The sequence below is a fragment of the Poromitra crassiceps genome (assembly GCF_964638095.1).
Source record: "Poromitra crassiceps genome assembly, chromosome: 11".
Lineage (NCBI taxonomy): Eukaryota > Metazoa > Chordata > Actinopteri > Beryciformes > Melamphaidae > Poromitra > Poromitra crassiceps.
The window spans coordinates 38,984,404-38,998,847 of record NC_139643.1 but is presented as its reverse complement, the minus strand read 5'-3'; the positions used below and the strand labels follow the sequence as shown (position 1 = coordinate 38,998,847).

Genomic DNA, 14,444 nt, shown 5'->3' with positions numbered 1-14,444 from the left:
ATGCATACAAAGAAAAACAAAAATTTCAATGACGACACAGCGTAGCTGCGAGTTAACAAGCTCACCGCTAGCCTGCAGCTGCATGGAGAACGGTAAAATCCTCCTGCTAGTGGTGTCATCATCGTTTTTCTTTCGAGGGTTAAGAGTCTTGATCTTTACAAATCAAGACCGAATAGTCTAACAATGGCATTGAATCGAAATTAACCTTAAATTCAAAAGTCAAAATGAATCATGGATTTGGTGAATCGTGACACTCCTAATATACATACATATAGAATCACCTATATGAGTGTGGTTGCATGCATGCGTGCGTGTGCGCACACACACACACACACACACACACACACACACACACACACACACACACACACAATAACTTACACACGCAGCTGGGCTTCTTGGCTGACCACTGGTTGTTCTTCTGACAGGTGATGTTTTTCTTGCCCACCAGCTCGAAGGCAGGCAGACACTCAAAGTACAGTCTGTCCCCATGGCGGAAACCTGTCCCCTCCCGCTTGCCGTAGGCTGGGATACCAGGATCTCCACAACTGCCCTGGTCAATTTCTACGTAAACAGAGACACATTTTGAGACATGAACACTGACAATAGTGGACATTGACAATACTGTAATTGACAATTTCATCAAGAAAACATGGACCTTGGGTCAATGAAGGCAGTCCTGCTGCTACAGTATGTCACCTAAATTGGTTCTCAAAAATCAAATATTAACTTCACAAAAACAACTTTCGACAACAACTTCCTCTAACACAAGGTGGGCTGCCTCTGTGACTGCCCTCTCTGCAATACTGCTTGTCATTATCGCTTTAAATACAATGATTCAGCACGCGAGGGAGCCTCAGCTTTCCGAAGACTGAAACCTGCACTAGTTGTAGGCCCGCAGTATTGACAACGTACAGCTCCAGCCAGAAGTGATAAGCACTATCTTTCTGAAGGAAGACGCATTGTAGGTTTCCACAGTACAGGATCTCAGGCTAGATTAAGGCCAACTCTATAACGCTGTTCCCCTTACAGCAACTCTACCTTCAGCTGGCTGATGGAAAGTTACTGAGCAATGCTGACTTTGCTCTGACCCTATCTTCTGACAGCACAAAAAGTTCACCCGTGTGTGTGTGTGTGTGTGTGTGTGTGTGTGTGTGTGTGTGTGTGTGTGTGTGTGTGTGTGTGTGTGTGTGTGTGTGTGTGTGTGTGTGCGCGCGTGCGTGCGTGTGTGTGCTCGTGCGCGCGGGAATTTGTCTAAGGTAAATCACTGCTGTCTTATCAATTATTCAAGATGTGGAAACAGCAAAGCCTACTGCAAGACACTGGGGGAATCAGAGACCTTGTTTTGTTTTTTTAACCTGGGTAAGAGGGGGGAGGGAGGGAGAGGGAGAGAGAAAATGAAGGGGAATAAAATATGTTTGCAGAGGAACACAGAGAGAGAGGGAGTAAAATAGGCCGAAGGAGCGAAGAGTGAACGCATGAGAAGAATTAAAAGTCATCTTCCCGGCAGACCACAGATGGTAACAAGTGTTCTATTCTCTGCACCCACCATGTTTTATCTCTCATGTGTATTGTGCATATATATATATATATATATATATTTCCTTCTGTTATGTTGTTGTATCTGTTGCAATATCCTCTCAGGCTGCAAATTCTGATGCAAATTCTTAACACGTTCCTTAATTGTCATACAGATTTTGTATGGTATGGTAAAGTGCGATCATTACAATACAATAAACAATAATAAATAGTGCCACTGGTATTGTATATAGATTATTAAAATAATTATTTAGCTTCAAAGACACGCCCCTCTCTGGCCCCTTAAGCATCTGGCATACTCTTCGCGCACGCGCTGGAGGCGGGGCTCCGCGGAGGGCGCGCACTCTGCGCGGGCCAAAACAGAACATAGTCAGTGCGCAGCTCGCTCCTCCCACCCCCCTCCTCCTGTGGAAGCTCCAGGGGAAAATGGCGGCGATTAGTGCCAGGCAGTCTGAATTAAATTGAATGTAACGTTTCCAATTCTATGTATTAAATTCTAAAAAACGACCCTCAACATTTGGGAAGGCTAAGCCACACAACTAGTTTGTTATAATCGAAGGTCATGTTCGAAGGCGACTTCACGACGATGAGGACTCAATCACAGCAGATATCCGCTGATAGCCTACCACGGAGATCTCACAGGCACAGGCAGCTTGGGGTGTGCTGGCGATTTCTCGCCAGGAATTAGTGGACTTCTGCTGGTCCTTGTGGTCTCTCCGTGTTGTGTCATAGAGATGCGGGTAGAGGCGGACTTGCTCTGACAGTCTTCCCTCAAAAGCGTCCATGTTGACAATGTGCCAAAACCCGACGCGCTGATAGAAAAATCTCCATGGACGCGCCGAGCCGTGCTCAGGCCTCGCCCCCCGACACGCCCCCGTGCGATGACGTCAAAATCGCCGCGCGCCCTACGCGCTTGGCTGGGCGCGAAGACTATGCCAAAGGCTTTAGCCAGACAGAGTGTATATTGCAGATAAGGATATTAGTGATGAATGGCTCTGTGAAGAGTTCCTTTGAGGTTGACAGACTACAGGCTAGCTACTGACTGTACCATATGACATTAAAATCAACTTGGTGTGCCAATTCTCCCGCCATGGCTTTTATTTTTCCATCATTCGCTGTGCGACTAAGTACCTCTTTAGTGTCTCTTTATCCTTTATCCTAAAATGTTACTCACCAGTCTTATGAACCTCGCTCGCATCTGTCTGTCTCTCCCCCCGCAAATGTCTCCCTCCCCTCATGTGTGACAAACACTTGCACAGGGTGCGCACACAGACACACTTCCGTCACAAACCCCTTCTCTCTTAAAACCACACACGCCCATTTCATTATCCCGGGATTTATGCGTCCCTCTCACCTCCACTCACTCTTCGTCCTACTTTTCCGAGGTTGCACATTGCTGATGGGAATTGCTGAGGCGTTGTGTGGAGGCATCCGGATGGGGGGGGAACACAGGCGGCGAATAAGCTCATCCATCCAGGAAAACGATGGCATGAGTCTAATACGATTTTAAACCGCACCAGGGGTGATGCTGTGTATAAATCCATGCTCAGCCCTAATGATCATCATCATTTAGAACACATATTTAGAGCGCGCCGCCGTCTGGATGTAGGCAGCCTCGTTCACCACATTCCAGGCATGCACGATATTCGATTGTGTGCCGATATCCAATACGCCGATATTTTCCAACTCTTTTTGCTGATTGCCGATAAATGCAGATTATTTTCCATCTAATGTCAGCGATGTTAAATAGTAAAATAAAGATTCTGGAGTCAGAGGTTGGTCTCAGGTGAATATTATAGCTTGCAAGTGGAGGAATACAGAGTATAGACGGTTTTAACTTAACAATAACAACCGTCACAACCCACCTGAATATCCGGTTTACTTCCTGTATACATAGCTGAGCGCAGGCTGATATTTGGCTCATATTAAATGTCAACGTTAGGCCGTGTCTCCGACAGACACAGTAACAACGTAGCCTATTTCGGTACTTGTAGTAGTTAGTAGTAGTTTTTGTTTGTTGTTGTTGATAGTTGCCACAAGCACCCCTGTCGGAAAGACGTGCACACGCTGGGTAGTAGGAAGCGTTGTTGTCTGGTCTGGAGCCTATAGCCCAAGAGGCTAATAAAAGCTACATGTTACAGAGTAAGCTGACTATCAGTACGTTATTAAACGCATAGGCCTATCTTTACATTTAAACGTTTACATAGCAAAAATAAAATATAGAAATAGAGGTATGTCAGTGTTTTCCCCTGAACAGCTGAGAAAGTGGACACTGTAAATAGTTAGCAATGTGAAGATGATACAATTCAGGTGGCAGCAATGCAACATTAAGGATGCCAACCGCCATAAAACACAGAAGAAGAAGCTGAGAAAAAGGAAGTGCTGTGGGGTTGCAGCTGGTGAACACCGTCTATAGCTTAAGGCAGGTACAATGTTTTGTCAACTGGCCAAGACAGAGGCCAGGGCTTAAATACAAAAGAGAGGAGTCAAAAGAGAGGAGCTGTTATCCTAGTAAAGAAGGACGTCAATGACAGATAAAGTCACGGTCATGTATGATGTTCTTCTAAGCGTACAATACAGACAGATAAAGAAACACACTTAATTAGGATGTTGTGTTCTAAGGAGTAGCAGTCTTATTGCAGCGAAAAACACGAGGTCACAGGATATGAGGGATTGGTGTGTTTATGAGGTCATAGATTGGCAGAATCTATGAAGAATGAAGCCAGAAAGAAGCCAGAATGAACCAGAATTAACACATTATTATCCCTACTCTTATCGTGATGGCCCACTGGCAGATGCTGATATAAATAAAATACGCTTCAAAATGAACACATTCACTGGGCAAAATAAGAACTACTTCAACTTAGGTGTGATGTAAAACATGCCATATTTCTTTTATTTATCTAACATTTTCTTTCAAACAAAACCAAGATTCATCCTACTTAAACAGGTTTGAGTCAAGCATTTAGTCAAGCAATTACTTGAGCCTCGAGCCTTTTGGGCATAATTAAAGCGTCATTTCATCTGCCATATCAGCAGACATGTTTGTTTCAGGCCGATGTCGATATTTCATTTAAAAGCATTTATCGCTCCATACTGATACCATCGTGCATCATACCAGACTCATTGATCTTTAGTGCAAATCACCTTTACATGAAAGGGGGATGCTGGAAGTGAGTTTTGGGGAGAGGTTGGGAGAGAGTGGAGCAGGGAATTAACCACGGGGGATGTCTCTGCTCCAACAAAACCCACAAGTGCAAGTACACGCAAAGCAAATATACGAAGACGTGTGGAGGCATGACACAAACACACACCCACACACACCCACACATACACACACACACGCACACACACACACAATGTCTTGGTTGTCACGGCAACATACAGCAGCAGACTCATTGAAGAACACAGATTCTCTGTAGTGCTTTTCTAAAGTAGGGCCCGTCTTGCCCACGGGTTCCTACAATTAGAACATCAGGGGAAATGGAGGGAATAAATAAGAAATAAGAGCTCTTTGATGTATGTGTGTATTGTTTGTGTGTGATTGTTTGTTTGTGAGTGTGTGTGAGAGTGTGTGTGTGTGTGTGTGTGTGTGTGTGTGTGTGTGTGTGTGTGTGTGTGTGTGTATGCGTGTGTGTGTGTGCGTGCGTGCACACGTACATGTGTTGGAGAGAGAGAGGGCGGGAATGAATCAAACAGCAGTTGGGTTTCTCATGAATAAGGGAAGAGGTGTAATGGCATATTTGTTGTCCCTGTCTGGTTGACATTCCAAAGTCATCCAGACATGGTAATGGCTCTGAAACTCACATTACTGTCAACAACTGCACTGCACTCTCCTAAGGCCTAGCATTACAAATGGACTTTAACTTTAACTCTTTCCCCGCCATTGGCGTCTTTCAACGTCATTGAAGAGACAACGCTTCCCCGCCATTGACGTTATAGAACGTCAATCCGTGTTTTCACCGGCGTGCGATAAACGAATAATAATGAAAATAATAATAAAATAGATGGCGCTCTTGGCCATCTTATGAAGTGCTACCTACAGTATACTAAAAGTTGGGGCGGGGTTGGTGGGGGGGGGATGCATGTGTGCAATATGTTTAGATGATGTCTTGGGCTTGGAGCTACGCATGTGCATCATGGCCGCCTGTAATTGTGTTGGCAAGAGTTAGAATTTCCACTGAAAGATCGAGGCCACTGCAGAGCGAATGCAACACAGATGCATAGGCACAGGTAAGGTGGGAATGTGTGTACTAGTATGAGTGTGTTTGCAATTACACTTGGTGATCGGGCTTAAAATACAAGTAATTGAGAATGCAAATTAGATTTGGGGTGCTCCAATCTGGGAGGTGAAGTGGTTCAAAGCGTTTCTTCCACTTCATTAAGTAGAACTCATTGTTTTAATTATACGTCGGCTCGGTGCGCTGCTCCACTTTCTCTGTTATTTTTACTGATGAAAAAGAAGTGTCTGAGGGCAGAGAGAAGACTCAGTGTGCTTCTGAGAGGCAAACGGCAGGCTTATCTAGAGGTAGAACTCTGGCAAACTCCCGGCCATAGTCAGACGCACACACACACACACTCATGCACACACACGCAGACACATGCACATGCATAAAGACATGCACAACACACACGCACACGCACACTCATGCACACACGCGCAGACACAGGCACATGCATATAGACATGCACAACACACGCGCAGACATCTCTCTCACACACACACACACAGACATGCACACATAAACACATGCACAACACACGCACGCATACCTCTATCTCTCTCTCACACACACACACACGCACACACGCACGCACGTACGCACGCACTCACGCACACACACACACACGCTATGAGACTACTACTCAGGTATACCTATGTTCTTGTATGGGCTAAATACATTGAATGATACAGAATAAAAGAGTGGTTCCCAACCTTGGGGTCATGACCCTAAGTTGGGTTGCCTGGAATTCAAATAGAGCACCGCAGGAATGAGTCCGGAAGTAGCGCTTGGGTTCGTCAGGGGAAAAGTGAATGGGGTTTTAGATTTCACTTAAATGCATAAAATAAGGTCTCTGGTTAACAAAAGTTTATGAGAGCGTGAATTTGGGTTCAACAGGATAATCTTCACAAACGTGAATATCTTTTATGTGTCCAAGTGGAATTTTGAGCCAAAATTTAAGCAATTCCATCAAGGCGTTCCTGAGATATCGCATGAAAATGGTGGTCCTGAGGTCACAGCGACCACCAAAATCGAATCAATTCATCCTTGGGTCCAAGTGGACATTTTCGTCCAAATTTGAAGCAATTCCAGGATCAAGGCATTCCTGAGATATCGCGTTAACGAAAATTGGACAACCATAACATACAAACCATAATGCCTCCTCGGCCAAGGCTATCGCCGGGCAGAGGTATAAAAATGGCTGAAATGCCATTTTGCAATTTTTGTGGAATAAATCTGGCTTCTCTGTGGTCATAAATGTATGGTCTGATAGCAAGATCATTCATATTGGACAATTCTACACAAAGTTGCCCCCAAAATAGTATTTCCAGGGTGGAAATGACGGCCATATTGGAAAATATTTTGCGTGTAGGTCTTATCAAAAGGAAAATCCCCAGGGAGTATTTGTGCCAATGTTAGTACTTCTTTCCAATTGTGAACGATTTCTCTCTTCTCCACTACTGTGCAATGAGATTAAATGTGAATCTAATCTAATCTAATCTAATCTAATCTAATCGAACATCTGAGTGGGGGGAGGCACAGTATTTCATTAATTAATGTTTCATTGTGCTGCCTTTCATATATGCAACTGATTCTAGGATTTTTAATGCAGATCTCATATGTTTTATTCGCTGCAACAAATACTAACAAGCACAGCCACATTTAGGATACATCTATTTTATATAGAAGATAGAAGTGGTGTTAAAAAGACACTCTCTGCAGCCCTGAAGCTGTGGATGATAAAAGTCTTGAAGTCTGAGGCACATGATTGGTGGGGGAAGGTGTGCAGAAAAGGAGTGTGAGAGAGAGAGAGAGAGAGAGAGAGAGAGAGAGATGGATGCAGGGAGGAAAAGTAAGAAGGTGAATGAAAATGGTTCCTTCTAGGAGACAGTGAAAGGCATTAGTGTCACTAATGTGTTCATAATAGAATAAGGCTTGAAAGAGATTGGCACAGCATCTCTGACCCTTCTGCTGTTTGAAACCAAAATCAACATGATGAAGGCAAGGCAGGGCATCAATGCTACAACAGACTCAAAGAAACATGTGCTTTCAGACCCCATGATGTCAGCTTTGAGCAGTGAGCCACTATTCACAGGGGTGAAAGAGCAAAAAACAGACATTTTCATTCTCTTTGAGGTTGCCAAAAATTAACTTCTGTTAGATTAGAATGGTAATTGTAAAAGATACCTAGCTATTGTCTCTTTGTTAGTTTGACTACTCGTGTGCATCTGTGTCACATTAGCTTTGAAATACTGAAGCAAAGTAGTATCATTTGATTTCGGGGCTATCATGCAAGACAAGTCAAGTGATCCTGTACCACCCCGCCTTTCGTTACCGCTTTTGATGAGTGTCAGACAAGACGAGCCGCTCAAACGTTTGAATGGGTTTTACAAATACACTTCCCTACACGTGTGGTAAAGGCAGCCAGCTAGCCAGCGCACCACACTGCCCGACACAACCAGCGCGTTTGAAGCGGCCTTACCTTCATAAGACACCTTGAAGCCCAGGGAGCCGCTGGTGTCGTCTGTTTTGAAGTTCAGCCACATCTGGTGACTGGTGCTGACCACCAGGTCAGGAGTGGTGGTGCCAGAGAGGCTGCAAGACGAGACAACAGGACATGATTGTTAAACCAGAAAGTGTCTTCAGAGAGTGTCTGTAGAACAGGGTGCCAAAGTCATGGCCTCTTAAGGGTCGGCCATGGGGCCTAGGAAGTGAAATTCCATATTCATTTTTCCCATTGACGTTTCGGAAAATCCTTACAAAACGAGTTTTACTTTGAGAGATCATAGAACATTTCACTCGGACAAAAAAGAAAAAGAAAATGTTTTTTTTGTGTCAGAGTGAAACGTTCTATGGTCTCTCATAATCCTGAATATAGCTGAATGGCTTGGTTTGTCCAAGTAAAACTCTAAAAGGATTTGACCAAACGGCAATGGAGAAATGAATGGGGAATTAACACCCTTAAGCGAGAGTTATGCTCGACGTATGGACTGTCGCATGGAAATGAGAGACACGCAAGAGCATTTGTACTCCGTGCGGGTTTCTGCTCGTGGAAGTGACCGTTCTTTTTGAAAACTCCACTTTGTCCGCTCAGCCGCGTCCGTGTAGTTAAGACAATTGGGGTGTGAAAACCACACGGGAGCCTTGTGGAGGGGCGTGTCTGCTGATTTGACGTCACTTGTCCGCACGGACACTCGTGGTCCTCGTGGATGCGTTAGGTATAATTCAAGCTTCAGGCCCCACCGTCGCTAACCGTGACAGTGAGACTTTGGCACTCTCTCTCTCTCTCTATGAGTGTACAATGTGTGAATGTGTGCATCATGTGTCACACCTGGGCCCGGTTCTGCTGATAGCCAAACGGCCTGCTTTGACACCATCATAAAACTAGTTTAATGCAAGTGCAAACAGCAACTTTTTTTCACACCCAAAATTAAATTATCTGACTTTCCTCATCAAAGCACAGCGCTCGAAAACTGTTCCAGTCTGTGGAGCCTTTTGTTAATCCTAACCCTCTAATTCCAAATGGTGGGGGACAAGAGTGGAAAACGAAGGCAAGATAAGTTAAGTTATGTAATCCTGTTTGAATAGTAATTGCACTCAACTCTAATTAGTAAATGTATACCTGGAAAGTAAGTGATTATATTATCACAACATATTGTACCCACAATTACTCTGTATGGTGCCATCAAATTTACATTTTGTTTGTGTAAAACAAAATGGTGTGTTTGACCTCAATGAGTCTCGTTTTCACTCGTTTCATTTCATGCCACACATGGACATTCAGAAGAAGTCCATATGGGCAGAAGGAGTGCTTAATTGGATAGATGAAGTCATTTTCAGTGGTTGTATGTGTTGTGAGAGTATGTGTAGCTCCTCACCCTGTCCTCATGCGGGCGAGGCAGCCTCGCATAAAAATCGATCTATAAAAGCTTTATTAAGGCGGTAAATTTCAGCACAATTAATAACAACATCCTGTGAAACGTTATGGAGCATCTGCTAGAGCAAACTCCATTAGGAGGCATCCATATGCAGTTTGCAACGCTGTGCCACACGGCTGTGATCTTGTTTTTAACATTGAGGAGAGTGGTGATTGACAATGTGCTGCAATGTATTCTTCATGCACCACTGACTCGAGAGGTGATGAAACGAAGGAGAAACAGAGCAGCAGAGAGAGAAAGAGAGAGAGAGAGAGAGAGAGAGAGAGAGAGAGAGAGAGAGAGAGAGGGCAGCAGGGGGAAGGGGCAGAGAGAGAGAGAGGGCAGCAGGGGGAAGGGGCAGAGAGAGAGGTGCTGCAGGCTGGAGGAGGAGTGATGGGAAAGAGGTCAAAGTTGAAGGGGAAAGAGAGAAACAAAAACTAAATTAGATGGAACATGGACTACAGTTTCATGCAGAAAGTCTTACAGCACAGACACACTGGAAACGGATCCGATGCGGAAGCGTGGGCGGAGCGCGGGCAGTTTCATTTCGGCGTCCTTGTTAACAGACTAGACCGATCACACTGGCCGCGGTGCGGCGCGACACGGCTCGTGCCCTGCAGCGAGAGTTTCCACGTCTGGTCGATTTTTTGAGGTGAGCCGCGTGCAGCCATGCATGAAGTCAGTACAAGTTGTGAGCGGCGCAGAGCACTTCTGGTGTGAATGGTCAGGCTCCTGCTCGACGCTTCCGCCACGCGCTGCATCGCTTCCATTTCCAGTGTGTCTGGGGTGTTATTCTGAATAGATTCCTCCCAATTGACAATGCCAAATTATCAGTTTACATGAATGGTAAATTAAATAATCTGATCTGCGCACATCAAAGCATATAATCAGATCAGAAATATTGAGAATGTTTCGGACTTTTCTCAAAACTCATTGTCATCACTCTGAGTGGAGTGGACAGACATAAGAATACAGATTAATATACTGTACATTCCAACCAAAGAAAGTCATTTAAAGGGGCACTTCATGTACAGTAAAAACAATGCCGATTTAATTTGCACATGATCTCACAAATATCCAGAAACTGTAAACACTTTTGCAGACGTTCATTTAGTTGAACAGTTATTGAGAGTTGACTGGTGTTAAGTTGAGCACCAGTGATGACTTGCATCAAGACTTGCAATACAAGACAATGATTTAGTGACATCACAGGTGCACAACTTAACTCGAGATTCAAGATTAATTTTAATAGCCACAGTAAGTAATTAGACTAGAAACAAGGAATTTGACTTAGTGCAAGTATGCTCAAGTAAGTCAACTCCCAATAAAAAGTCAAACTACATGTAAATGAATGCATGTACAACTGTTTACAGTTTTCGTATATGTGTGAGATCATGTGCAAAATGAATCTGCATTGTTTTTCAGTCTTTACAACAGATTATCAAAGGTTTACACCACCCATTGCATACTAAATGAAATTGTGTGGAATGCTCAAGTCTCTTCCCTTTTGGAGTATTTTTATTCTGATAGGGCTAAAGGAATATCAGGCTCCATGTAAACCCAGCTATGATAGCAACAGCAGCAGAACATGAAGGGCTGATAGAGATGGCAGAGTGGAGGAAAAAGCCAAAAGAACTCGGGAGCAGAGGGAAGAGTGAGAGGAAAAGGATCACTCACACATGGAAGACTGTCTTCTGGTCTCCCACCACCTCGCCGTCCCCCACCGTCAGCGTGTCGTAGCCACGCTCCAGGTCGAAATCCTCAAATGTCAGCTTGATCACCTAAGACAACAGCAGGGACATCGCCATGACAACCGTGAACGACAGATGCTCGACCCCTCCCGGGCACACCAGGTGCGGAGGAGAGACCTCTTCCCATCTGTCACTCTCTCATCCCTCCATCCATCCGTGTATCCATCTCTCCCTCAGTTGTCTGAACATTTTCCTGGCGCTATTCCACGTGTGTCTTTTGTAGCGGCGGTGTATCGCCGTCCTCGCACCATTTGTATCTATTTAGCGCATTTGTTTCCAATTGCTTGTACATCGTCACATCTCATCATGCGTCCTCATTCTTTATCCCATCAGATACTGATCATGATTCATAGCTTTCACTATGAATGCAATATATCAGCGGGGTGTTGCTGCACCTGGATGCTTATGTTTGGATGATGTATTGACATTCTATTTCAATCCAGGCTCACACAGTCATATTGACACCCTCCGCTTCACCCCGCCTATCCCCATGTGTCCCGTGGGTGTGCGAGTGCGTGCGTCTGCCAGCTCCCATCTCCAGTCTGGTGACCATGAACTCTGTCTGACTCATCACCCATCTGATTACCTGCCAGACGGCCCACATGACCCCCCGCTCCTCCCTCATCCAATCAGCAGGTCATGTCACGAGGAGGAGAGAGATCCCCATTGTGGACCATTTAGCCTGACTTAGTGACTTCAAGTGCATCAGGAGGGGTGGCGGCGGGGGACGGGAGGTTATATTCACAAGGTGAATATATCCATCATAAAGGAGATGAAAAAAATGTAAAAAACAAACAAACAAACAAGGATTTATGCATTGAATGTTCCCGGTGAAAAAAGAAAAAAAAAGAAAAGCAGACTCATCTCTATGCTGTGGGAGAGTGTGTGGCAGAGGAGGAGAAGCAAGGTAAGAAAAACAAGAAGTGTGCCCTATCCGAGGGGAAGCAAGGGGCGAGCCTAATAAAGACAGACAATGAAATATGGCTTCTCTCAAGTATGATAGTGCAAAATGTCGATAGATAACGAAGAGGGGGAAAATCAGGGAAATGCAGAAATAAATAAAGAGAAAGGAAAGTACTGTCTTGGTCTCCTATTTTAAATTGGCTGCCACTGACTTCCACCAAATTCTTAATGTTTTCAGAGGGCTGGGAGAGCAAGGCCTAATGAAAAAGCTTATATAAATGCAAATTGCATTCTGTCCTATGTTAAACCCAGTGCCTAATGAAAATTGCCAAGGTGGAGAGCAGAGATGGATGGCGTGTACTAGGCAAAACACGTCAGATCATCAGATAAATGGAGTTTCCTCCCACAAACTCATCTGCACTCTGCCAGGCAACAGGTACGCGACCGAGGGGACAAGGGAGGGCACAAATAAGAAAGGAAACGCATAACAACCATATACTGTAGGTTGCTAGCCATCTCTGACATCCACAGTTATCCACGTCCACGGGTATTTTGGTCCAGTGTCCCTGATGCTGAAGGACAGACGCTTGCAAAACTGTCAAATGAAAAGAGCTGCGTTCGATAACCTCAACAACCCACATTAGTCGTGATGTTGCGAGGTTGGATTTAAGTTCAGAAGATAACCAGGCTCATCTGCAATCTGCCAGCCAGCAGGTACGCGACAGAGGGGAGAAGAGAGGGAACAAACCAAAAAAAAAAGGAAAAAGCATAATAACCGTATATGTTGCTAGCCATCTCTGACATCCACAGTTTGGTTATTTTGGTACAGTGTCCCTGACTCTGAAGGAGAGACGCTCGAAAAAACTGTCAACTGAAAAGAGCTGCGTCCGATAACCTCAAGAACTCACATTAGTCATGATGTTGCGAGGTTGGAGTTGCATTTCGGATCAGAAGAGCTGTGTGTCCCCCCCCCCCCCCATCCTTTTCCGCCTGAGTCTCCCGGCTGACCCAACGTCTCCTCTGGCGGGGCCTGTCTGGACGGGCAGGAATAGAAGGCCATTACATCTCTAAAGAGAAAGAACAGCCTCGCTCCATCTTCATCTGGACCCGACCCAGAGCGGACTGACAGCCCAAAGCGCCGCTGTCTGTTTCAGCAGGCTGCCCGCCGGGTAGACCCAAGGGTGTGGGTACGTGTGCATGTGTCTGCATGCAAGTTAAGAGACTGAGTGTGTGTGTGTGTGTGTGTGTGTGTGTGTGTGTGTGTGTGTGTGTGTACGTGTGTGCGCGGGGGCGCGCTGCCCCTACCTTCCCTGCCTCGCCTCACCTCACATAGCCTCTCCTTCACTCAGCGCACTGTGATAAGAGAACAGATTTGTAAAACCATTTTGTTTGAGTTCACAGAAGGATATTTGGCAAGCGGGCAGCGGCGTGGCCTTGAACACAACTCCAAAGTCGCGGGTCTGAATGGAGAGGCTATGTCACTTTCATGATATCCTCTGAGCGTGCTCTCCAAGCCTCTTCTGTCTTATCGCTTTCTCCTCCTCTCCTTAACCACAGGTGCTTCTAATAACTCTTTGTCTTCCGTTGGCTCAATTCCAATGTTCTCTTTTCCCTCCATCTTCTCTCTCATCTTCTTTATCTCTTGCATTTTTTTCCCCGTGTGGTTCTCTCACAGGATGTGTTGAATAGCCTCCAAATTGTCCTCTAGCATTTAGTAAAGTATGAGTCATTTGTGCCAGCAAAGAGCCCCGCCTCCTCGAGTCCCTCCCCTACAGGTACAAACAGACCAGTCAGCTGCTTTTCAGTTTGTTGGCAGCCGAATGACTTTTCTCACCGGTGGTAAAGCTAGCTATTACAGCGGGCGAGGCAGCGGCCATGTTTCACCAGCGCTCGCTACACCGCTGCTCTGAGCCCACGAGTCATGACTTTTTACCTTGGATGCGTCTGCGGCTGTGATGACCCAGGTGCAGTTAGCGTTGTTGTCATACTGGACCGGGTAGTTTGGAGAGGTGATGATACCGCTGGGTCCTCTCAGCTGTCCTCCACACATGGGTGCTACATGAGAGAGAGAGAGAGAGGGGGAGGGAGGGAGAGAGGGAGGGAGGGAGAGA

General features: G+C 45.4%; 1 protein-coding gene across 1 annotated transcript in view; it reads right to left on the bottom strand.

Moving 5' to 3' along the window:
- csmd2 (CUB and Sushi multiple domains 2) overlaps positions 1 to 14,444 on the bottom strand; it is a gene marked incomplete at both ends in the record, with an annotated part of 345,949 nt that overhangs the window by 154,252 nt on the left and 177,253 nt on the right. The window contains 4 exons of the mRNA XM_083645747.1: positions 382 to 564; positions 8,245 to 8,357; positions 11,357 to 11,460; positions 14,267 to 14,388. Of these exons, the coding sequence (XP_083501873.1) occupies positions 382 to 564; positions 8,245 to 8,357; positions 11,357 to 11,460; positions 14,267 to 14,388 (522 nt within the window). The remainder of the gene's footprint in view (positions 1 to 381; positions 565 to 8,244; positions 8,358 to 11,356; positions 11,461 to 14,266; positions 14,389 to 14,444) is intronic.